At 44.0% G+C, this 26,181-nt stretch overlaps 1 protein-coding gene across 1 annotated transcript in view; it reads right to left on the bottom strand.

Moving 5' to 3' along the window:
• Positions 1-3,119: 3,119 nt before the first annotated feature.
• Positions 3,120-26,181, bottom strand: part of BMP2K (BMP2 inducible kinase) — a 36,651-nt gene continuing 13,589 nt past the window's right edge. Inside the window, exons 4-16 of the mRNA XM_027902201.1 lie at positions 25,685-25,827; positions 25,261-25,382; positions 24,189-24,270; positions 23,450-23,582; positions 22,980-23,083; positions 21,796-21,875; positions 20,676-20,836; positions 19,214-19,392; positions 18,518-18,615; positions 17,674-17,850; positions 17,131-17,288; positions 13,953-14,066; positions 3,120-4,594 (exon numbers count right to left, since the gene is read on the bottom strand). Coding sequence (XP_027758002.1) covers positions 3,186-4,594; positions 13,953-14,066; positions 17,131-17,288; positions 17,674-17,850; positions 18,518-18,615; positions 19,214-19,392; positions 20,676-20,836; positions 21,796-21,875; positions 22,980-23,083; positions 23,450-23,582; positions 24,189-24,270; positions 25,261-25,382; positions 25,685-25,827 — 2,960 coding nt within the window. The 3' untranslated portion in view covers positions 3,120-3,185. The remainder of the gene's footprint in view (positions 4,595-13,952; positions 14,067-17,130; positions 17,289-17,673; positions 17,851-18,517; positions 18,616-19,213; positions 19,393-20,675; positions 20,837-21,795; positions 21,876-22,979; positions 23,084-23,449; positions 23,583-24,188; positions 24,271-25,260; positions 25,383-25,684; positions 25,828-26,181) is intronic.

The raw sequence follows: 26,181 nt of genomic DNA, 5'->3' as shown, positions 1-26,181 counted from the left end.
GAAGGAGAAGTTGTAAAAATCCATGGGGATTTTTAGCCAGAATGGAAATGTCAGCCCCTCGTCACTATTGCCTTCCTGGGCAGCATGGTACATGCCTACTGCAGCAAGGGCCTCCTTGTGTTTCAGTAAGGTCACAATGTGCTCCATGGTGAGCATACACCCCAAAAAAGGCAAAGGATATCCTGTTCCCTGACAGTCCCACCTTCCAACTTCGAATAGGAGATCATGGCTGAAATTAAACCCCAGCTTGGGTTTGTTTGTGTATAAACAACATATACTGCACAAAGGCAGCTTAGTGGGGGGCACTAATCTCTCTTCAGTCATAACAAAGGATAAAATAACTTCAACTCTAGAAACAAAGGAATTACATTTATACAAAAACCTGTGTGACATCTTGAGTGCAAAGAACGAGGTTTGTTAAGGCCACTAGAAAGCAAATGTCATGCACCATAACTCACGTGCACTAGAAGTGTTATGCCAGCTTTAGAGAAACTGGGATTTGCAGTTTGCCTTTGCGTCATCTCAGTTTGTGCTCAACCTCACTTCAGCTTTGCTGTACTGCAATTTAACCACATACAGACCCTCTGCCAAAATCCTACCAACCCGCCACACGAGGAAAACCTGCAGCACTCCTCAGCCTGGAGTCTCAGGGCAAATTGATAAAAACCAAACATTTTTCCTTCTGTTCTTAGTTTACCTGAACGCTTCTGCCCACACCAGGTCTGCACAACCTTCTCCCTCTGTGTCCAACAGCCACCACCTCTCCTCCCTGGCCCTGGAGCCAAGCCCCAGTGCCATGTGCATGGTTAACCCTTCCCATTGCTTTCCCACGGGGAAGGCAGCAGCCGTGTGGCTTTGGCGAGGACCAGCCACATTTAGGACCATGGCTTTACTCTCTGCTGTTTTCCTCTTGTTTTGTTTCCGCCCCCTGCCTCCTCTGTCATCTCACTCTGTTCCAAGAGCTCTTCAGACAGGTGAATAACAGCTCTGAGGGAAACCAGGGAAGGCAGCTCATAAGCACGTGCAGAGGAAAAAAAAAAAAAACAAAAAAAAAAGGAAAAAGACAGTTAACCTGAGTATCAGAAAATGCTACAAAACTTGGCGTGTGCTTCTTACACCTTTGGCACCAAACAAACAGGTGAGAAGAGCAGTAATAAAAGTCTAGGAAACTCCTGTGCAAATAAAGTTGAAACATTTCTACTCACAACCTCCTACGAGCTTAATTTCTAAGCCTGGAAAAGGCACACTGAACCACGCTCAGCTGGAATATTCCACTTGCAGCCTGTGAGAAAAACGAAACCGAGGAGGATGAAGGTAGTGATGGTGTATGGATAGCTATGAGCTTCTTTCAGATACCAGGCTGAGGGGAAGCTCTCTCACATACACCCAAGGGAGCACTTGATCAAACCAACCCCAAAGGAGTCAATTGACTTGTTTTCAATGTGTTTTGAGCAAATATCATAAGGGATCCATACCCCCCCTTCACAGATCTCAGAACCACTGCATAAGCAGCGGGAGGCTTTGGGGAAAAAAAAAGCACAACCCTGAATATTTCACTTTACCTCTCGTGACAGGGGGAGACATGAGGACACCCAACCAAACGCTGCCATCCTCCACGTACGAACATCCATTACCTAATCATCGGCATTCAGCTGAGCAGGATATCAAGGTGAGACTCGCCTAGAAACTACCTCCCTTCCATGTCCTTGAGGATGGCCATGGAACCCAGGCAGACAGACCGGGCTGTCCCAAGGGGTGCTGGCTCCAGATAGTGTCCATGGCTCGGCACGAGCCTGCAGACAGCACGAGCTTCTTCAAAACAGGAATGAAACCCTGGCCTCAGCAGTGCTCACAGCTCCTCCCCACCACCTGCTGGCACCGCACGCTCCTGGTGCCCCTCACGCCCCCGAGGTCCTGGGCAGCACAAGCAGGGTCCTGCGCGTAAGGCTCCGTGGTGTCAATGCAGCTCACTGGTCCAGCAGCCACCGGTTCCTGCTGGGCTGGAACACAGCTGGGAGCAGGGAAGCTTCTCCAAACCTCAGTGCATTCAGCAAAACTTACAAGAGCATTAATTAGGTTACAGTCATTTCATAAAACTATTATTGTACAAAACAACAGCCTTCAGAGAATACGTGTTTTCTTTGCAATAAAAATCCAAGAGGAAAAGGTATTTTCAGACACCAATCCCAATTTGTAGTCAAATCACAGTCACCTCACAGTCAACTGTGCAAGTCAACTAAACACTCTATATGTGCCCAAGGATAAACCAGCCCCTCTTCCAGTGTGCTGAGGAGTCTCCCAAGTGCTGCAAACACTGACTGTGTCCCTGCTGGCTCACTCTCCTACACTCAGGCTTCTCAGAAACGAGTATATTTTCTGTATCTTTAGTTTTGACTCTAAATTTCCAGTTTGCTATTTTACATTAATGGCACTTACTGAAAAAAAAAAAAAATCACCATTTAGGCACACAAAAAAAATAATGTGCCTTTCATCTCTGCAGCTGCATAGATGTCTGCTAGGTCCCAAGCCATAGCTGTGCTCTGGAATTCTGGGCCACAGCCCCTTGAGGATGTGGCTGCTTTATCTTTTATGATTAATAAATGTAGTTTTCACCTAGGAAGCAAAGATTATTTCCAGCAGATAATCTGGATATTAGTATGTCTTGGTTCTTAGGTCTGCTGCGACTGAGACACAAAGAACCACTGCAGTTCGTTACCCCCCTGTACATATGGAAAACATTTTCCATGTGCTCCCTGCCTGTTCCCCTCCACCTCGGCACATTGCAGAGGGCCGGAAAGGCAACACTGAAGTGCAGAATGACAGTATGTCTCACGGCCCCCAAGACAGTGACAGTGAATCATATCCAATTCCTCTTTCCATTCCGGGACCATCTGCCATAACAAAACAGCCCTCCTAGTTTGTTTTTTCTATTTAAACAAAACAAACAAACAAATGAACAACTAAAACCACCGCACCAAACCAAAGCAAAAAAACACCAAAAAACCAACAAAACCTCCAATCAGAATTAGCCATCATTCACAATTCCATTGCGCAAGCGGGCCATGCCCTCCTGAACCTGAACAAGCTGCACAACCAAGGTCCCTGTCACTTCAACCACATAAATTACTCCGCTAAACCTTTATTAAGGGACTTGGAGAGGATGGGGGGGAACCCACTGGAAGCCTTTACTGTTTGGAAGGAAATGGAGCTGCTCCAAAGGGATCTAACTCCAGTGCCTGCTGCTGGCTCTGTGCACTCTGCACAACCAGCTCTGTGAAGGGCACCGCTCCAAAGTCGTCTGTTTTGAGCCCGTCCCCACCATGAACGGCCCCATGCAGGGAGCTCTGCCTCGGCCTGCCAGCCACGACGAGGTCCCCGCGGCTGTCCCCAAAGCCCTGGTGCTGGGGGTGCCGCAGCGGCTCCGGGGGGTGGAAGGGCTTGGCTCCAAAGGGATCCAGCAGACTCTCGTCTGTCTGCAGAGGGTTGGTTCGGTCCCTGCTGTCGGTCAAGGCCACGCTGATGTTCTCCTTGGAGTCTGAGATGGTGAGGAACTCGTTGCTGCTCTGGGAGTCCCTGCGTCCCGCCTTCTTGTGCCGGCGGGCTCGCTCCGGGGTGCGGTAGCTCGGCTTCAGCCCCTTCTTTGCGGTGGTGGGGGTGCCGTGGTGGCGCTTCCCATTGCTCTTGGACACCTCCTGCTTCATGCGCCTCTGTCGGGAAGACAGTTTCTGCAGGTTCCGCTGCTGCTTCACCTTCTGCTGCTGCTGGCTCCCTGTGATCTCCTCAAAAGGAACCAGCCCAAACAGGTCCTCTCTGCTCCCAGCAGACTTGGGGAGAAGGGACGGCTGGAATGGGGTGCAGCCAAAGATATCCACACTCCGTGGAGACGTGGGGGAGAGCAGAGGCTTCGTTCCTGACACCTGCCCATCTTGCTGGGGCACTTTTTTGCTGAAGGGGGCTTTTGTGAAAACATCCAAGTCATCCTGCTCCTGGGCCAGGCCGGGAAAAGCTGTCTGAGAAGAAACATCTTTGTCCGTCTTCTCTCTTGCCTGAGGCCGCAGGGTGAAAAAGGGCACAGCCCCAAACACATCGAATTCTTGGCCAGGGTTGATCACAGTGCTCGGCACCTCAGATGAGGATGTGTGCATTGAACTGGGTTCCTGGATTTCACCACTGCCTACACAGTCTCTGAACCTACTGCTCAGGAGCCCTTCCACTGATTTTTGCTTGCTACGGTCAGAATCGGAGTCAGAGCTCTGCTTCTCTTCCTCCTCTTCTTCCTCAGAGTCCATGAGGAGAGGGCGGTGGCCTAAATTCTCTGGTTCTGTATCATTGTCGTCATTGAAGTCTCCATTCTCCCCTTGCAAGACTTCTTCATCTTCCTGTTCTTCTTCTTCCTCGCTGCTCTTGGGAGACGGAGGGTCAGATTCAAAATCACTCTCTGACTCGTCACCACCTTTTGTCCCGTGTCCCTCTGCACTCTTCCTCCCTGGCCGGGGATCTCTAAATGCGTGGCTCAGTTTTCCAGCTTTGGTTGGGGTCCCTAGGTTATTTCCTTGATTGCTGGCTGAGTTATCCACTTGTTTTCCAGGGGAACCTGCAGGTCCAAAGAAAAAAGAAAAAAAGGGAAAACAATAAAAAAAGAACTTAAACCGAAGTCACTTACTCCACACACTCCACAGTTACACATGGCAGGAGCTGATGCAAAGACATATATCCTGTACTTACTGAGGGGACTGAGCTAAAAACAGATGCAATATTTCAAACAACGCTCACAAAATCAATAGTCAGAGTTGCCAGCTTCTACTCCTAGAGCATAAGACCATAAGCATAAGGACCAAAGGACATGGATGAGCTCCTGAGATATCTTTTCCTACACACTCACTGTGCAGCTGCTCCTCTCCAGGCAAACACGAGCCAGCAGGTTAGAGAAAGTAATATTTTTTTTCTTTTTTTAAATCAGACTTATTTCTGGTAGTGCTTCTGCTTTGACAATTCTGCTCTGACAAGCTCTAATCATTTTAGCTTCCAGTGTAGTAAACGAGGCACAAAAATCTCTTGCTATCCCTGGAGTTCGAAAGCAGTGCTTCCCACTTTGTGTCTAAATAGGATTCATCAGCTCAGCTTCTCTACAGCAAGGAAGTTTAGGTATTCATTTTCCTCTGACAGCTTCTTCCCCACTATTCACTGACAACTAGGGCTAAAAGAACAATTCACTGATGAATCAATAGTGGGGCGGTTGCCTAGGGAATTCTGGGAGCAGTAGAGAATTAGCAGCAGTGAAGAAGAGAGATGGTAAGAACAGGCAGAGCAGGAGAGGCTGCCCAGTGCCCCCGCACAGGTCTCATCACTCAGCAGACCAAGCGTGTCCCTGTGCCAGAGCTGCAGGCTGTGCAGAGATGTTTGCAGGAGCGCTGGATTTCTATTGCAAAGAAGGAGTAGGAGGAAAAGCAACGCAGTCTCAGCTGGGGAAGGTATGTTTGCTCTTAAGATGCCCTTTTCTCTCACACGCAGATCACCCTGGGCCATGCTGCTTTAAAGGAGCATAACTGACCATGTAACACTAATGACAGTGGCGAGAACTCCCCTCCTGGCAGGCACAGAGCCACTCCCAAGATGCGTGCAGTCCTGCCCAGGGAGGCCCCCACAGGCACCTGGCTCCGGGGACAAGCTCCTCACACCTCCAGTGTGTGACACCAGCTGGACAGGGGCTGCTCCTGCCACACAGTTATTCATGAGCTCTACCCACAGCACTGCTGACCCTCCCACCAAAACCAACACCTTCCACTTGTGGCTTTGTTACCCAAGTGCTGGAATTGAACTGGACTCCATGTGTTAACAGGATTGAGAAAGCTGGGGATGGCTGTGGGCACCAGCTATTTCTACAAAAAAGATCTTCAGCCAGAATCCAGCCCGTAACACTCTTCTTCATGCCATATACAAAATAATCTCAGCTAACTCTTCCCTTAACAAAGAAATTAGCACGCAACTTTCAGGCCAAGTCAGATTCTTTTCTTTCTATGCTTTAGTTTAGACCAGAAAACAATGTTTTACAGAAGCAGTTTCTCCTTTTTCAAAGGGAATTAACATCCAATTTCCTCATCCACCAACTACTTTGCTCCTTTGCAATTACACTTGAAATAATCAAAATTCAGCAGCAATACAGTTTATGTATGGATTTAAAAACAAGATGACCAGAATGACTGAAAACATCAGGTGATTAGGGCTTTGAGCTGTTTCTTCTTTGCTTCTGGTGTCAGATTGCCTCTTATCTACTGTAATTTTAAACACTACATATTTGCTTTACCCACTAAATTAGAATCTGGATTATTTTGCTGCTTACTTGAGATTTCCCAAAGGTACAGCCTTCACATTGAACTATAACCCCCCCAGCCTCCAAATCCTGCTGTTTCCAATAGTTACTGAAACAGTAATGTTAGCATAAATGCAAATAGACTTAAAAGGAAATATTTCTAGGTTAGATGTTAACAACACTTACAAAACAAGCCCCCCAAACATTTTCTGTATGTCAATATCCACAAGTTTATGCTCCCAAGCAATGACTGGACCTCTGCATATAATTCTGATACACATAAAACTATTAATAAAGTGATTTCTTTTTAAGGCAAGAACTGAACCACAGTTCGTATAGTATACCTGGCTTCCCAAAAGGTCTAAATATTATTTGTTAAATGCTGCCACACACAATCCCTGGACAATAAACTGCGAAAGACACTGACAAGACAAAACCCACCCCAACCTCTACCAACAGCCACTGACTCACTGACCACGTAACTTCAGGTACATACTGTCTATCTCTCAGTACCAGACCTCTCCAGTACAGCTAACAGGACTTGTCAGCACATGGCTAAACACTTGGAGCAGTTTCCTACCCCACACTCCACGTCCTGGCACTGGCACACCAGCCACTCCAGCATCTCAACAGACCCACCTGTTATTCACAACTGTTATTCTTGCTAATGATTTTGGAGTCAGGCATCCAGACAACTCAGTCTTTTAGGAATCTATATTAGTAGCCTAAGATTTCCACTCAAGTCTAACAACTACCACCTCTAGAGAAATTGGGATGAAGGCAGGAACAACTCACTCAGCAATCCCACTTGCTGGAGATGTGGGTCCCCAGCAAAGACAGAGGCCAGGTGCTTGCTATCTGTGAAGCCACGTGTTTTCTCCGTGCACTTGCAGCTCTGAACCACTGTTCAAGGAAATGCTGAGCACCTTCCTCCCTGACAGGAGGCAGAGGCATGGAGATGCTTGAGTAGCTAACAAGAGCACTCCAAGTTTGGCATACCTGCTCATTTTTCCAATACCTTCCCCAGCAATCCGTCCTTGTCACTTGTGCGGCCTCTTGTTCTACCGAGGCAAAGCCCCCACGCACTGGATACAGCACACAGCAGCCCTTGTGCTGGCAGCAGTGACGCAGCTGCAGGAAAAGGAAGCCCAGCTTGTGCATTTTGTAAGTGTGTGCCCCCAAAAGAGAAAACGTTAGCCAAAATATCTCCATTCAGAGGCCACTGAAAATATTACAGGAATATTTCTTTTTCCAAGATGTAACATCCTTGTAGCACAAGGCAACGAGTGCCTCTGAGCTCATCAGTGGTTTCTGAACAGGGTTTCCAAATCCCTAAGAGATTGCTCCTTATCCATCATCTCTGCCAGAGTTATGGATGTGACCCGTTTATGGCAGCAGCAGCAATCAATGTCTATGTACTGTCCAGCCTGGGAATTACCCATCAGTGATCACAAACTCACAACCTACACTAACAGCTCACTATCATCAAAGTTTCAGAACCAGCACTCCACGTATGACCCTACACAGACCACGTCACCAGAAAAGCCAGTAGCACACATCAGATAGTTCTGTGAGCAACAACTGCTCCTGCTACATGAGTAAAAATCACTTCTGTTCCAAGGAGTATTTCCAGAGTGGGACCTCACTGCTCCCCCATCAGTGTCTGTCAGGAAAGGGCAAGTATCTTGCTTTGTTCTTCAGTCTGTGTGGAGGTGTTGGAAACATCTGCTCCAAGAAGAAACTACTCCAAGATATACTCATCTTCAACACTACTTGGCCAGCCCTCAGGAACAAACCCTCTCTGCCTGCACCTTCATACCTGCAGTGGCTTCAGGTTAGCCCCAGGAACAGGGAGAAAACTGGTGTCAAACCCTAACTAAAGCAACAGAAATATCCCCCCTAGAACTATTGGGTTTTATACCATGACAGGAATAGTTTGGTTTTCTGCACTTTCAGCTGCCCCTGTCTCACTGCTAAAGAAGTCAGCAAATGAAATAAAGAGCACTGCACACAGAAACAATGCCCCAAAAGGGAAAATTTCCTGCCTAATGGCAATTTAATGCTCTGGCCAAACAGCTTTTCTAACTGAGGTGTTGTGTCATGTTGATTTCATGCCATCTTCTCAGGCTGCCCTGCTGCAGACACTGTTCAGATACATATTTAGACAGAAACGCTGCACACTGGTGAGTAACATCTGTTTGCAATGTGCTGGTCAGATTACCACACTTCTAATCAGGTTTGCAGCTTGTAGCAAACAATTGTTCTTCGCTCAAATGCGAGCCAGGTGGAACATCTTTAATCGTATAAGAAGATCCCAATCTTCAAGGAAATTTTCTGATGTTCTTTTTCGAGACACAGGATTATAAAGAGGATGAATTCCCTCTAACAACTGCAATAATTACATGCCTTCTGCTGGTCCCTCATTTTAGGATATTGCGGGGGTGGCCCAGGAGTGGGGCATAAGAGCTTTAAGCTTCCTTGGAATTGGGAACATACTGCCACCATCATTTCAGAACAATTTGCCACATGTCAGCCCGAGGATTACCCACGGGCTGCAACTAAATCTGCACCAGTTCTCTGACCGGAGCCAGGCCAGCAGCTGCTCAGTACTGTAATGGATTTACACTACTTAACACCTTTATTTTCAAAACCAACCAAAATAGGAGAATACCACACTTCTGCCTGACCTACTGCTGACATTTCTTTCTCAATAATTAGTCTAAAGTTTGAAACGTGTCAGAAAAGGAGTGAAATGTGTGCATGATTGTTCCAAGCTTTGAAAAAACCCCATACCAAAAACAAAACAAAACCAAAACCCACTGAATCACTTTGGAGAGAAAAAGCAAATTCCTGGCAGAGCCCACACATACAATTTATTCTAGTGATGGGTGGATAATTTCAAGTTACTTGGGAAATATTCCCTGGAAAAGCTGAAGTCTAAAGACCATCTTGATACAGGGAACCTGTATCCAGCAAGCAGTACTAATCCCTGAAACTGAAGCCCAGGAGAGGTTAGAGAGTAATATCAGCAGTACTTTGAGTGAGTACAAATACTGATTTGAACTGAATTTAATTGCTGATTTGGCTAAATCTGGAGCACTGCACAACAGCTGCATCACCGCGCAGGTCTGGGTGTCTTAACAATCCAGAACATCAACTGCCAAACAAACACGAACTGCTGGCAGGAGCTGTTTAGTGCCGTCACGGTGGCTCTAGTCTTCTTGTTTGCCCTGTTCTGATGTTTGTGATTTTTTTTTCAATTCCAGTGAGCTGTGTTTCACTTCAAGGCCCAGGCTGCACAGTGGTCCCAAGGCTCCACAGCTGTGGCACAAAACTTGCAGTGGTCTGAAACCCTGTTCGAAGCACTACACAAACCATAACTCCACCTATAGTCATCACCCTTGTTTCTTCATGCCAGAAAATCACTCTTCTGCTGTGATGTGGTCAAAGCTCATCATCAGCTACTGCAGCAGGGCCTTATCAGAGACATGCTGCGTTCAAGGCTCCGGATCATTCCCATGGCTATCTGACACACAGACAATTGGTTCTCCTCAAGATCCACACAGCAGGCACAATACACACCACACCATAAACCCCCTCCTATTGCAGGGTACCTAAAATCAGCGCTTGCAGACATCACTATGTCTGAGTGCAGCAAGTCTGGAAGTCAGAAGGAAGCTGCTATGGAACTGAACTTGCTTTTATCCCCAGTCTCTGCACAGTGAACAAGGTTGCAGTGGCTGGGAAGGGGTTACCTGTGGAGGTTACAGAACCCAAGTGATTTGATGGAGAAGTACCCCATCTAGAGCCCAAGTTACCTTACAAACATTCAGCAGAATAGTTTATGAGAGGGCCAGAATCAGAGCCTTATCCCAGTAAGCCAAGCCAGGAGACAGCTCACACAGAGTCTCCACAGGAGCAAATGCCTGTCAGACAGCTCCAGGGCAGCACTGGCAAAGACACAGCAGGCAAGGTTCCCAACATCTCCACATCGCTGAGTGTTACCTCAAGTCTTGTATTACTTCTCTGAATGTCAGTGTTAAGCTGAAGGAAACAAAAGGCAATCTAACCCAGTTTCATTCACAAAGAATTACTGTGAACAAACATAAGATGGCAAAAGGCCACTGAGTAAAACTCAACAGCAAACTGTACTATGACATTTCCTTCTCGGCATTTAGAAATAGCTTAAAATGTGTCTTGCCTGAGTTTCTGAAACACTCAACTTTATATTAACAAATGATGTAACAACCCAAGCTGGTTAATGCACACTTGAACTGAAAGCTTCCATTCCCAAATGCTGACCACAGGAGACGATTTTTTACAATTGTCACCATTTGGTGTTTCAGGCATTCCAAAACCAGGACCTGTTTTCCACATGACAAGAGTCCAAGTGCCTCAGTGCTGGCTATTCATCTGTGCTTTCTGCTCTCTTTTTCATAAGAAGTTTGCGATGTCACATTTGTTTCTAACGGATTGAGCACTGGGATTCTTTCCCAAGCCAATTTTCCATTCATCTCAAGTCCTAAGACATTAATACTCTTCACAAACATTCAGGCCTAAGTCAGTATATGCAGCAAGTTTACATGTAGTGCTTGTGAGGACACTTTTAACAGGATACACACCAAGTGCTTCCCCACTGCTTCCCTCTCCAGCAGCCCAAGAGGACCCCAATATCACATTAGGTGATTTCACCCCCCATGTGCCCTCTGGGCAGCATGCCAGGGGTCACTCATGTCATCGCCGATTCTCCATTCCCAGGGGACAAGAATAAGTACAGAAGGTCTGACAGAAGCAGCTGTAGTCCATCCAGTTCCAGGTTTTCTTCTCTGGTGATCCTTGCAGCAGTGCCAGCCTGAAATGCACTCTCAGCTCCACAGGGAATATCCCAAGGACTCACAATTCACAGCAGCCCAAGGACTCTTCCAGCAACGACCCAAGTTCTCCAAATCCAACCCCTGCGTCTCCCTTGCACCACATTCCCAGACACACAGACATACCTGGTGACACTTATTTTGCCCAAGTACCAGCACTTGGTGGTGTTCAGCCAAAAAATTACACGTGGTTTTCAGCTTCTTGGTGCCACCTCACATCAGATGACAGGAATTAGTTAAGTATTGAGTGAAGTGCTGCTTTCAGTAGAGAACCATTAAGCCTCCAAAACCACAGAGATCCTCTGGGTGACTCTATTCAGCCACGGCCCACATATACCATTTATACAACAGACGTGTGTCACAGAAACAAAATCAAGCAGAAAAATAACCACCTTGGAGTTGGAACTGTGGCCAATACAGTAGAACACACTTTCAATAAGAGCTGTCACTTTTCAATAAAGTCAATTTTATTTGCTTGAAAATGCTGGGTTTATAACATCAACATTTCATCCCGCTGTAATCCAGCAAGTCAGAACTCAGGAGTCAGAACCGTGGGCAAACAGTACTAACACACTTTGCATTTGCTCCAAGACATGTTACAATAAGGAAAGGGGACTCGTGCTCTAACAAGGTTCAGAGGCTCTCACCCAAACGCTGGAATTGCACTCAAGGTATTAAACTTCTGTTCCACCATCCATGCAGTCACCTGCCCTTGGATGCCCTGAGTAAGGTACACACGTGGTTTACTTCTGTTAAATCTTTTACAGTCACAAGGAACAAACTAAAAAGAACATGTTACACAAGGATCTTAAGTATAAGAGGAAATCAAAACATCAGGGACATTTGTCAAGTTTGCTCTAGAAAGCCCTGAATGAGCAATGAAACATGTCTAAGTGAACAGCGTTCTCCTTTTCTTAGTGGTCTTACAACACCTCATTTCAAGACATTACCAAGAACAGTTCAGTGGGGAACACAAACCAGCTTTTAAAACACAAATCTTTACATTTAAAGGTTTATTGTATCAGAGATTTTCACTAAGTCCAGTTCAATGTTAACACAATCAACAGTATCTTCTTTGAAATCAAGCCAGTATGTACTCTTGTTTAAGTGCCAGTTACAAGTCCAGAGAAAAAAGGTTACTGAAAAATGCCTGATTTTTTTCCCCAGTGCTACAGGTGTCAGTTCACAAACCAACTCAGCATGTCCTAAGCACTTTGGTTTTTCAGTCATGACTGAATTTGTTTTTCCAGCCCTTAACAGAAGACATCTCCTCTTTATTTTTTAGTATGTCAAGAATTAAAGCTTAGTTCAAAGTAACAAAGATAAGACACAAGCCATAATACAGTGAGGGACAGTCTAAGCTACATTAAAACCAACTGAAACAAACAGCAACGAGCAGATGCACTTGCAAGATCTCAGATGAAGAAAGCAATAAAATAATCCCTGGACACAAAGGCAGGAATACTCAAGAGGAGACTAAGCCCCTGTTGGTCCCCATCTCACATCGAGTGCAACTACCCCATTCATTCTGCATGTGAATTCAGGCTCACCTAGGAACCAAAGCAACCTCTTGAATGAAGACTGCAGGGAAAACCCTTCCCAACAGCACCTATAGAGCAAACCCTTCTTCACTGAAATGCCTTTCCCGTGGCACTGATCTACTGGACACGAACAAGATGACCGAGGGCAAACTCGTCTTGTCTAGCGAGCAGAACAAAACCACAAATCCAGAGCGCAGTATTACACCAAACAGGACGAATTCAAGTCTAACGACAGGAGCACACAGGGCTGCTGTGGGGGATTTTTACCAAGGGCTTCGCAGAACATGTTACCCTGCTCATCCAACACCCCGTGCAGCACAGGAACACTTGTGAGCACTAAGCAGCCCTAGCAGAGGATCTCCAAGAATGCAAGATCCAACGGAATGAAAACACAAAAAACTTAGGTTGACCCCAACTGATTTATTTTAAGGCATGTTACCTGAGGTTTTGAACTTCTGTAATAACAATCTTTAAGAGTCATACTAAGGCACCTTTATCCCACAAGAACTCTGAACAAAACTTCAGTAAGCACCTAAGCGGCCCAGAAATGACTGAAGCTCTTTTTAACATTTAAGTATCACATTAAGTTTTACTTTGTCACAGATACCAAAATAAATATTAAAGTGCTAATCAACCAAATGGTAAAACTGTTGATTAAACTGGACCATGATGCAGTTTCCCAGTCACAGTCAATGCCCACATATCATGTTAGTTTTACTTCCATCCAAGGTAAACAAGATCAAAGCTGAACTGAAAGGTAATAATGAATGCCCACTCTCCTCTCCCTGTGCAGAGACAAAAAAATGTCTGGGTTTGACTCAATTTGTACCAAAACTGTGCATTAAACGCAGCAGAAACTTACAGTCTGGAGAACTAACTACAGAAACAGTCTGAGTAAGAAGTAGGCTGCAGGAAGTGACAAAATCTGGCCTTAGCAAGTAATTTGCCCTCAGCAAAAGCACTTGTGGTTCTACACCGGTGCAGGGGAACTGCACTGCCAAGGATACAGTGTCACCACACAGGCACCAGAGCCAGATGCACAAGTGGTTTTTCATTGGAGGTAATTAACATAATAAAAAAAATCTCTTTAGCCCCAGTGCTTTCAGGAGGCAGTTGATCCCTCAACCACTCTTTGGTCGTTTAAGTTCTGTGCACACTCCGACACATACATACACGTACATGTATGTACACCTACAGCTACGAGGTAATCGTGTTACAGGTGTAACTTGCCTTGGTGAGCAATGAAAGGAACAGAACCAAAGGGATCTTCAGGAGGACTTTTCTGTGGAGCAGAATGTGGCTCCACATTCTTATCTGAAGATGCTCTCCTGTCCACCAGCCTGTCTGTAAAAAACAAAATGAAACAGAACAAAAAATAAAGTAAAATAAAATAAAAATGGCAGGTCTTATGCCTATGCAAAGCTATGTGCTGTATGGGGTGAGGGAGGACTATACTGTTAGGGGGTTTTGACAAAGGTAAAAGCCCAGCTGGCCCAGGCAGTTCCTTTGCTCTGTGCAGGCTGCAGAGGAGACAGGCAGAGCACTTGGAAGACTCTGTACCCACAGCTGTCTCTATTGGAGCACCAAGGTGATCCCAGGCCTAACGACCACCTTTGTGTGACTCTGTGAAAGCTGGGCTGCTGTCCTCCCAGTGAGACAGCACACTCCTCTTCTTGGCTCCCAGCTCCGCAGATGATTAAGGGGTTACAGAAGCCGTTAAGGAAATCCACTTCTGCACAGTGCTGTCAGAAATTCAGCATCACACGTTGCTTCCGTCCCATCACTAAGTGATGGTAACAGCAGAGAAACAGCAGCGTACACAAGGACACAGAGCTCCAACCTGTCACTCCGTATGGCAAAGGTGCTCAGTTCAGACACCTCCATCCAACTGCACCTTTCCCTTAACTGGAACTGCCCTCTTGCCACTGGGGAAGCGTTCAGCAGGTGTAAGCAAGGTCTCACGATCTGGGAGTTAGAGCTCACTTACAGAAGCGATGAATCATCCCAGCAATACCCCCATCACTGCACACACTGACATTAAGCCACTCAACCCATGAAATCCAACAGTAACATCAGCCTGACAAAGTGTGACAACATCCTGATCCTCTAACAAAGGCTGTGTATATTTAATTCCTCATGTGTTACTGTCAGGAGCACATCAGCTTTAAAAGTATTGGACAGATTAAAAAACATCTTTAATTTATGTGTGAAGTATCAGCTCAACAATACAGAGTAGGTTTCTAAATGGGGAAAGAAAGGATTTATGTTTTGATTGCTACTCAGCACCACATAACATGGCAAAAAGACAAACTTACATAACAATATGAGAGCTGTAAAGTCTGGGACAGCAATTGAGTTTAGTAACAGAAAAATACAGCAATTGATCAGACCTGTATCTGCACTTCTTTCTCTAAATGGTAAAAAAATTACTTAGTAGACAACAGCCTTTTTTTCTCAGAAGAGGTAACCTACACCTAAAAAGAGCTCACCCTTGAATCTTAATTATACACCTGAGGAAACTCCAGAAAGTATTATACAGTTACAGACAATTTTATAGGTCCAAGCCTCAATTGGAGAATCCATCTCCCAATTTCTCATTATTCCAGCTAAGGTGGACAAAGCAGCAGTCGACAAAGTCTATATATTTCTGCTTTGGCTGCAGCAAAGGCATTAACACTGAGATATGCTCATATTAAGGCTGTTGTGCCCACAATGATACTACAATGCAAACAGCCTTAATATCAAAAAATCCAAGTTAGGAGGTCTTGGAAGGCTGTGATGTGTGTATCTACACGTAAAAACACACACAGGTACAAACTATCAGTGCTGTCCCTGCTCTGGGCTTGAACAGACACCAAGCCCCAAGGCCTCAGAACAGCTCCAAGTGCAGCCCACCCCGTACAAACAAGCCTGCCATCTAGTGTACTGCTGCTCAAAGCAGCCATGGCTTTTCATTTTGACAGGTTCTGTATTCAAGTGACTCGTGAACCTAAGGCTGGTTGCTCTGAAGCTGAACCATGCTGCTGACCTTTTGGATACAGTGTATGAAGTGTCAGCACACCCAGCTCTCCTGTGCCCTGAATTACCTTGAAGAGGTGAGCCCCAAACGTGCCTCGGTTAATGTGGTCTTTGGCACTTACATTTGTGCAGAACTCGTGAGTTAACCAAACCCACCTCCAACTTACCATAACTACCATCACCAGTCCAACAGTTACAGATTCTGACAGTGGGTAATGTACTGACCGCTTTCTACAAACTCACCTGCTCTGGATTCAAGAGTAGATTATTTCAAACGACTTAAGGCCTCATTTGGAAGCAGCATGCTTCAAGATATTCAATTCCACTACTGAATCAAATCCTTAACTTGGATTCGGAAGGCATACTCATTTTTAAGCTGGTACATTAGCCATTTTCCCAGTTAGCACTAAGTAATTGCACTATGAAATGTGTGCAGGCTGCTTTCATATCTCAAAAGTACATCTTAATTGATCAACATAATCAAAAACTATCAACTGGAGTTTCACAAACAAACCCACTCAGTTGTTTTCCTTAGGGATTAACAGGTAGGGTGCACATCTTGTTCAATTACATTCAAGGACACAGGAATCCAAGAAGAAAGACCAAGCTAAAGGCAGAAGTGCTTTTTAATTACTCAAAATTCAACTTTACTGCACCTTTAATTGCAAGGAACTTGCTTATAGAGAGCCAAGCATGCGCAAGCTGTTTTTTGATATTGTCACGTCTTCCAAGTTCCACTGATAAATCTGATCTCAACAAAACCAGTTATAGGAAGAGCATCTAACAAGCATGTGTCAAGCAATTAAGAAGAAGTATTTCCAAGTAAAAACCATGGAGATAACTGACTTCAAGAGGAAGAAAAGTTTATTCAACTATTGCCATATCAGAACAATAACGCAGCCCTTACATTTAGCCACTCATCAGAAAGGACATTACAAAACATTAACATAATGTAATAGATCAATTTTCTTTCAGGCATTTTCAAAGGACGTATCAGACCCACACAATCTTCTGCTCTGGTGTGCAAGAAAAAAGCTGGAAAGGAATAAAGCAAGCAGCCAAACTTCTCTTCCCATCTGACAACAAAGCTCTGCTGTCGAGAGCCTCTTGAAGTGAAGGCGACACAAGCAGCATTGAAGAGCTACGACAGGACCATTTCTGCAGTAACCGAGCCAGTAACTACCAGTTTTAGACGGTGAGTTCCTATTGCACACATTTTCAGAAAGGAAAAGGAAAGGAAGAAGACAGGCCCAACTGTGCCCTCAAATGCTCAGAAAGAATGTTCTGTACACAGCCCGCACGGCCCTTGGACAAGCAGGTGTTGAACTGCTGAGCAACTACAGAGCCCTCATTTACTGGGAAGCAAAGTAAGCCTTCAAGCGTCCCTTACTTGATCTCAGCAGGTCAAACTCTCTGTCCAGCAGCTCCTCCTCTGTCAACTTGGAAAAATTGTCCTCTCCAAATGGGTTCCAGCCTGACATGTCAGGTGGGTTACTGATGCTCTGCTTTGGGTAACTGGCAATCGCTTCAGCATCAGGAATACCTGACCTGTAAAGTGAGTTCAAGGAAGCAAATAAAGAAACATCAACAGGATTATTTATAGGGTCAAAATCTGAGACATGCTTCATTACACCAAAACACTACACACAAGGAACACATATCCATTAACAGCTCATCCCAAAAGCACCTGAAAGCTACCTTAAGGGAAGTCTAGTAGGAACATAGAACCTAATTCATAACAGTGAAACTGGACAAATCTGGGTTTTTCTTTATTTTTATATCAGAAAAGAATGGGGGTTTTATTCCACACACTATTGTTCATAAGAATGCATGGGAAAGTCATTATTTATTACCCTTTATTAAGCAGTGCTAATCACAATCAGTAATGTAAGCCACAAGAAACCCCCGAGCACACCTCATCCAGAACGCTCACCTGCTTGTAGGATAGGGAGGATCTGCCAGTGTTCCAGGATGCACTGGGAGTGAACCAGGGTAGGAGATTAAGGCTGGTGCAAAGTCTTGTGGAGAAGTGATGTATTCAGGGGACTGTGCCTGCTGTGACCGCTGCTGGGCCAGCATCTGCTGCTGCAGGAGAGCCTGCTGATACTGCTGCACCTGGGGGCATCAGGGTTGTGTTACCAAAGCACACGTGGGCCGGGTCAATCTCTTCTGCCCACTCACAGTACTGGTCTTGCAGCCAACCACCCACCCACTACCACGCTGCAGAACACATGGGTGCAAAGAAACTGCTAAAACACGTCAGTGATGCTGCTTCTCTTTTCCAGCATATTACCACTAAGCTTTTTAGAATTACTGCACCTTCAGTATATGCTACTGCTTAGCACAGCATGCCTAACTCTTAATTAGTGATCACGATTTTGGGACAATTTCTCCTGCTTTTTAAAAACCAGGATATTCCAGTTAGCTCCTCTTGCTTTTCAGTTAAGAGTTTCATATCATTGTGTCATCTGTCACTTCGTAGTATAACACAATTGTTGCTGTGGTCACTACTGCAAACTTAAGTACCAACTGTGTTTAAAATTAGCATATACAAAGTTAGAAATATATCCCATCCAATTAATACAGAACTACAACTCCAGACTTGGAGTTTGGGTAACTTCCCCCAGCTGAACACCATTTCAGATCCCCATCTTCATACTATTTACCACATCCACAGCTCATTATAACTACTCACACACTTCTCTCACTTCATCTACGCAACACTTACAAATACAGTCCATATTTTCAGACTGTACCCTCTGTTCCACTAATGACATACCATGACAGGATACTGTGACTGGGCAGGCTGCTGCTGGTACACAGACTGCAGCAACAGCTGCTGCTGGACCATCTGCTGGTGCACTGCTTGCTGATACTGCAGATGAGAAGGAAAAAACAGCTTTGAGAAGTCACGATTCCCCTTCAGAAGTAACCAGATATTCAAAAGAAGCATCAATTAAAATATCACTATTGATTCCACAGCATTTTTCAGTTTAGATACCATACAACCAACTGGAATCCAGTCACTGCATTTTAATCATTCTGTGTTTGGAGGTTTTTACCTTTCCACCTCCCAGTTTTTAACAAAAAATTACACTACACATTCAGCGCCGGTCCATGCACAATCATCTTCTGCAAGCGCAGCATAATCATCTAGGTAACGCCTAATATTTCTCCCAAGCACCCTTACAAATAGATAGTCTTCATTTCAGCCACACAGTGGTGATGCAAAGCAAGCTGGGATTCAGGGTCAAACTGCAGAAACAAAACAGCACAAAGCAAGCAACCTTCTAGGATAAACATTACAGGGCCTACGAAGGGCCAAAGCTAGGGCATGAAGGGACAGGAGCTCTTTCAGCAGGAAAAACCACAGTCAGCAACAGAAGAAACGTCTGAGCAGCACACGATTCCCAGTGCATTACACCAGTAAGCTTAAGGTGTCTGTCACACGCATCCAACAGACGTGACCGTACCTGCTGAATGTAAGTGTCCTGCACGGTGGGCTGGTGCTGCTGGTGGTGCAGGTGGTGCAGCTGCTGCAGCCTCCAGTCTCCCTGCTGCAGCTGCTGCAGGACCCTGTGCTGCTGCGGGGCGTGTGAGGCGGGCCCTTGGCACTGGGAGAGGTCGTGGCCGTTCCCTGGTCGCGTGGCTCCTGTGTGTCAGACAACAGTACTGACATCCCCACCTCTCAACTCCAGCCAGAGCTCTCCCTGGCAGCTACCTCTTCACTGAACACTTCAAGGTGACATAGTCCGGGAGCTTCCCTTCCCAGTCTGACAACTAGGACACAGCTGCTAGATCCCCAATTCGCTCCTTCAAAAATACTGCCAGGCCTGCAAATGAACCATTTCTACTTGGAAGATACTGGAAGCTTCCTCTGCTCTCACAACAGCAAGCTGGGTTCCAGACTTGTGCTTTATTAACACTGAAGTTACATGCTGCAGTACCTCAAACCCTTACCCTCAAAGTGTACAGCTCTGTGTGCATACAAAACAACACATTTTTTTCTTTAAGGGAACTACTGGCTCACTTGTCAAGCTCCATTAAACTGAACACCTGATTGCTTTGGCCATTCAATTGTTTTTTGCAGCCACTTAAGTAAACAGTTACTAATATAAATCAATCTCTTGCATGCTGTGTCCGAACAGGAAAAGTCTTCCAAGTTGGGTGCTACTTAGATCCCATCTAATAAAAATGGTTTACACCTGGGACACAAACAAACATTCTCAGTGGCCTTTTGACACTTTCCAAACACCAGCCCTGAAGCCACTCTTCCTATACTGTAATGGACACACAACAGCACAAAGTGCAACTAGAAAGTGTTCAAGATAAAAGGGACACCTAGTTAAGTGAATATTTACCAGAGCCATAACCCTTTTTGAATGAGAAAGAAGAATCCACAAACGATTTCTTCAAAACCCATTTCACTCAGTTGCGTCTCCCCCAGTGACTCCCCCCTGTTGTACTCAGCGTAATGTGAAATCAACCTGTCAGTCCTTAGAGAAGTGATATTTTTATGTGGTTTCAGCCTACAAATACCACCAACGTAATGTTGGTATCTCATGACTTACTGAGGCACAGGAGAATATTTTTCCTACTACAACAAAAGGAGCTTCCTACTTTTGGTGACTTAATTTCAAGTCAAAAGTGGCCATGAACTCACAGGGAGAAAGCTCATTAAACACTAGTGTTAAGCATAATGGAAACAAACCTTAGCTTCTCAATAATGTGTATTTAGTTTTTGTGGCACTTGGTCAAACTTACAACTCACACATTTCAAGTCTTTTGGAAAGGATGAAGATTTGATTTCTGGTATGTAAGGAAAGGTAGATGAATTTGAGTTATAAATGCTATGCCTATTAGATCAAGGAGACAAAGAAATGTGAAATTCATTCTTCATATATTTTGGTCCATCCTTTGACTCCCTTAACTTACCTTTTTGCCCACGATTACCAAACTCCCCAGGAACTTGTACTTTGACAGGAGTTGCTGAGCTCTGGATTGCCAGCACACTGGAAGTGGCAGTGCTTGAACTGGCCTTTGGTCTTTGCCGTGGTGCAATTGAGGTTTCCGTTGGTCCAACAGTATCTGTTATTCTGAAGGGGAAAATGTTCCCATGAAAGATACTTGATAAAAAGACAACTATTTTTTCTTCAAATTAGACACAGTACATCTCTTAATAGCTCAATTTTGTCTTAACCATGAGCTACTCTACTTCTGCATTGCACTTCAGTACCTTGATTCCTAAAACTCACCACCCCTGGCAGCTCTAGGATATGACTAATGCAGAACACCATGAAGAAGGAGCCATGCTGCAGCCTTTTTCCCAAGGAGACCATGACACTAGATGGTATCCCCTTGAATCATCTCCTCTCAGAATAATCTTCCCACTCAGTAGTGAGCGGAAGTCAAGTCCTGACTAGAAACATGTTTATTGTTCATACAGACAGGAAATAAGATAAAGGAAAAATCTCATCTGTTAACTCATTTCTACTTTTACTAATTTCTTATGTTTTCATTTCTACTTTTTGTAAATAGCTTTTGGTAATTATAGTTGAATATAAAAGTACCCCAACTCACACATGCTGATAGATTCAAAACCTAACAACTTCCATTAACAAGGAATAAAAGGGTAAAAGAATAATTAAGCACACACTATACCATAGCGGAAATCAAAAGCATGAAGAGAAAGTTCCAAGGTTTTAGGTTTGTTTTTACTAACAAGGACAAAAGGGACTACTTTGGTATAAAATTGGAACTTTTGAAAAAAAAACACCACATAACAACCAGAAGCGAAACCCAACAAAATCCATTTACCTTCATTAACCAGGCTCTCAGTTTTTCCTCCCAGGATTCTCAATATAATGAAAAAAGTAAAGCAGTGGAATTCAAGGAGAGACTTGAAGCTCTTACAATTTCAGTTTACCTAGTGACTTCTACTAAGGTAATATTTATTAACAAGCATTTGAAGACAGGTTGCAGACCAACTTGTAGCTTAACAATCTTAGCAAAAAAAAAAAAAAAAAGAAAAAGTGATGTCACATCCTCTGCTCACCTTGCTTTTATTTGGCTTTTTCTAGCAGCTGCCTCACTAGCTGTCATGGGTTCAGGGAGAGTTGAAGGGACAGGAGAATTCTTGGGAAAAACAAATTTGAATAAATTAAAAAAATTAAATTCTGAAAGAAAAAATCATTACATACTGAAGAGGAATACTTGGGTTTAAGACCTTCATGTTACAAGGCTTCATGTTCAGCTCACAGCTGTAGATGAAATGCGTTTTAATTTAACAGTATCTCTACACTGTCTCATCCATTGCAGAAATAAAACCAGAATGTGACTGGTCTATTTTGTCAACTACTTCACTTCATTTACACGCTACCAACTATCAACAAAGTGCAACATTTTCTTCAAACATTTTCGTGTGACTGCACAGAGCAGACTTACTTCAGCCTCAAGCTGAAGAACTAAAATCAAAACCCAGTCTTTGGAGGAAACTGTTTTTAGCCCACTTAGCTCTTCCACCACAACACAAATTCCAGAAAACCATTCAGCATCCAAGCTTCCCTGGGCCTTTAACTTACCCCCTTCTCAAACGAACTCCTGAATGAATCACCTGTCACCTAAATCATATTTTACCAAGGAAAATGGCAATTTTGGGGGAGAGAGTACAAAGATCTTCTCTAATGACAAATGCCTGTAGAGAATGCAAATCTAAAAAATCTAGTCACAAACTGCAGAGACAGTTACTTATCAAGTATTTCAAGATTTTCTTCTTACTTTTTAACCTGTGTATCCAAAGGGCAACATTCACATTTACTGAGCACCTCCTTTTACAAGGATGAAGGAACTCTAAGGGATCTTAGACAGTTCACTTGTCTGCCCCTGAAGGCAAAGCTCACTATGACTGTTGCAAACTCAAATTTGAGACGGATTTTTCCTGATGCTTGTCTTAAGAACCACACTCATTGTATTAAAGGAAGAGGTTACTCATGACTAAAAGTCATTTGCATGATGCAGCATCAATGGAGTTCATGAAGCTACACCCTCAAAATTAAGAACACGTTTTGTTCTGAGCTCATACTGCATGTACACGATAGTGGCTTGAAGTGTTCTCTCCTACGTTTTACATTTAGAAACCAGGTTTATGATTAAATTGATCTCTCAGCCAATCTGACAGACTTCTCTCAATGCTACCTACATAATACACTGAAAGTACTGAAAAAATTAAAGACTACTTACATTAATATTAGACACCGGACAATCCTTTTTGGCAATTTTGAAGGCAAAGTAAGACACTTGAAAAATATCAGGTCTCTTCTCCTGGTCTGGTTCAAGCATATATCCTGCAAAATTGGCAAGACCATGCACTAAATGTCACATCAACTGCCCAGGAGAAAGACCTGTTTATACTCATTCCCCCGGCTCCCTTTCAGTGCCTTTTCAAGTAGCTTGCTCTAGGTTTGTGAAATCCCTCTGCAGGCAGCTCCTCAGGTCTGTACCCTGGGGCACAGTCCTCCGTGGAGTAAGAGGACAAGCAAGGCTCCCTTCCAAGGCCCACGGAGGAGTGGTAAGGCAGGTCGTGGCCAGGAGTGACGGTCACTGCTCCCTCAGACTGTACCTCCCCCCACGGTCACTCTCCTCCACGAGCAGCACCTGTGTTTTCTTGGCTCCGTGAGACGAAAGCGCTGCCGTGCTGCCCACATACTTACGGATCAAACAGTGAACGCTGTGGGAGTACCGCGAGCCGTCCGGGATGGTAAAGCTTCCGTCACATATAGCAACTTGGCTTTCTCCAAAGGGAAGGGAAAAGAAACAGAGTTTATACAGCAAGCAGCCAAGGGCCTGTAAAAGACAAACACAGGCACTGTGAAGGGATGAGAGCAAGCCTTTTACACACACTGCGTCCTGGCTACAGCTGGGGCTTACGTGTTGTGTAGAACCCACACCACTAAACAGTTCGTGTGACAAGCTGATATATCAAGCAGTAACACAACTTGCTTTTCCACTCACTCCTACATAGATAAACTACAAATCAGGACACACCAGGAGATGCATTCTCAGTGTCACATCACGTGGAGATACCCCACTAGCCTTTGCACTCAATTTAGTTGATGTTCTTCACTGCACAGCACCTAATAAAAACACCTTTCTTGGTCATGCTGCCCACAGGTTCCCACAAGAAATCCCTGGGGACTATCAAGCAACAACTAGGGCTGACCAAAAAAAAGTACAATTTTAAATCACATTCCCCTTCCTTCAAAATAAAAATCAAACATGGCATTCATTTTACTTACCGAAGAGTTAACTATCCAAGATATCTCTACTATATTCTGTATTCTTTAGCTGCATCATGTATTTTATTTTCCAAAAATCAATTTCTCAGTCAGTCAATGCTGCTTTGAATTCCCTCTCATGAATTAATCCCATATTACATAATTTTTTGCTTACCCAGATATCTGCCTTGGTAGTAATTGGCTTTCCTCCATACAGATTGATCATTTCAGGAGCTCTGTACGACAGTGTTGTGTACCTAGCAATGTAAAATAAAGAGAGGACATGGCTGAAAACTGCCTCAGCACTGCAAGTGTGTTTCCTCTGCCACATACACACCAATCACACACAAGTTTCAGATACATGCCTGGAACTGTCTCACATAATCCGAGCCATTTATGCATTTGAAGCATCACAAAGAATATTCAAAGTAGCAACATGAAACGAAGAATAAATACATCAGCTAAAATGTGCTTTTACTGTTATTTCCCCAAAAGCGTATACTCTTGCAAAAGTCACTGTGCATAAGCAGCCAGTCATTTAGAAGGTGTAATCCAAGAGTACTACAAGAGCTTTCCTAATCACATACTGAAACACAGAATTCAGACTTCAAAAAAAATCTAACATCTCAAAACAATTGCTGAAGTAGTAGCTCAAATACTTCAGAGCTGGAAAAAAATCTCCACTACTTTTGAAACTTGAGAACGAGCAGCCTGTATTTACTCCTCTGCAGTAGTTAGCCCAAAGGGGAAATACTAATCACGATTTCAAGTGTGCTTGAAACAGAAGGTAAAATATTTTTCTGCTTAGGAGAGTGAACATGGACTGTATTCTGTAATTGACACTCTACATAAACCCATTCCAATGCTTATTTACATCAGCTCATGCTCTCTCAGCATGTATTTGCTTAGCAGTACTAAAATAGCACAAATGAAAATATCCAACTCCTAAAATGGCCAGTAGCCAGACATATACTTTTAACCAATTTAACTTTCGAAACGAAAAAAGCGTGCTTTTTCCCAACAGTTTTCTTTTTAAGAGACTGAGATTTGAAAAATAATCCATGAACAAATGGAAGAGGTGTGCTACTAAACAGTTCCACTCTTTTACTATATTTATGCCAAAATTAATTCAAGATCAACCATTAAGTTCAATTCATGTTAATGGTTCATGCACACCACATCACAATCTGTGGGGTTTCCTAGCAGCACAGTCATTGCTTATGATAGGTCTCCTCAAATCAACTTACTTTTTAATTTCTTCTTCAACCATATTAACACCATCCTTTTGCGGATGCAGGTATTTGTTAGTGGCACTGCCAAAATCACAGAGAACGTAGTTCCCGCTATCGTTTAACAGTAGATTTTCCACCTTGAAAGGAAATCAACACAGAGAACGTTAAAATACCAGCATTAATTTCCAAGTGTTACTGCATGTTCTCACACAAACAGGAAGTTTTCAGAAACATCTATTGATAGACTTAGTTTCAGCAGCAAAAAAGTTATTTTAGTGTCTCTGTTTACAGCCTCTGTAGTCTCTCTGTGTACAGCTCCATCCACAGCAAGTTTCTAACCAGTAGTCCGTCTTAGGTATTGAAATACCTTCTATATCCTCAATCCTTTTCAAGCAGCTGATGGATTTTAACCCAGATTTCATTTTCATGGAGTTTGTACCTTCAGGTCCCTGTGAACTATGGGCGTTTTGCACTGATGCAACTGGGCAACAGCTTCGCAGGTGTCACAAAATATTCTCATGACCTCTGACTCCGTGAAACCTGTCTGTAGACGCTGGTTCATCTGGTTCACAACTTGTCCAGCTAAAGAAACAACAAAAGAAATTTCTTTCAAGTAATTCCTATCAGGTACAAAAGCAAAGACTTACATGTACAAAGTCCAAAAACGAGATGCAAGAAAGTTTTCCAGTCACTTTATTTACACAAAAGAAACCTGGTTTTCCAAATGGCTCTTTATGGTACAGATGGCACAAGCTGGAATAAATATCCCTTCTACTGCAAATATAATACACATCCATCTCATCTCAAAGTATTCAGGTACTACAGACCACAGGGTGGTTTCTCTTTCTAAGGTCAAAGTTTTTACTTTGTACTTGCAGCACTTGTTCCAGTATCTTCACCTATTTGGGTTAAACACCGTCTCATGCCCAATCACCC

This window comes from Empidonax traillii, unplaced genomic scaffold (genome assembly GCF_003031625.1).
Source record: "Empidonax traillii isolate 1590-97213 ecotype Southwest subspecies unplaced genomic scaffold, ASM303162v1 scaffold848:size342660, whole genome shotgun sequence".
NCBI classification, from domain to species: Eukaryota; Metazoa; Chordata; class Aves; order Passeriformes; family Tyrannidae; genus Empidonax; species Empidonax traillii.
Note: the sequence above shows the minus strand (reverse complement) of the source record. Positions and strands in the feature narration are given on the sequence as shown.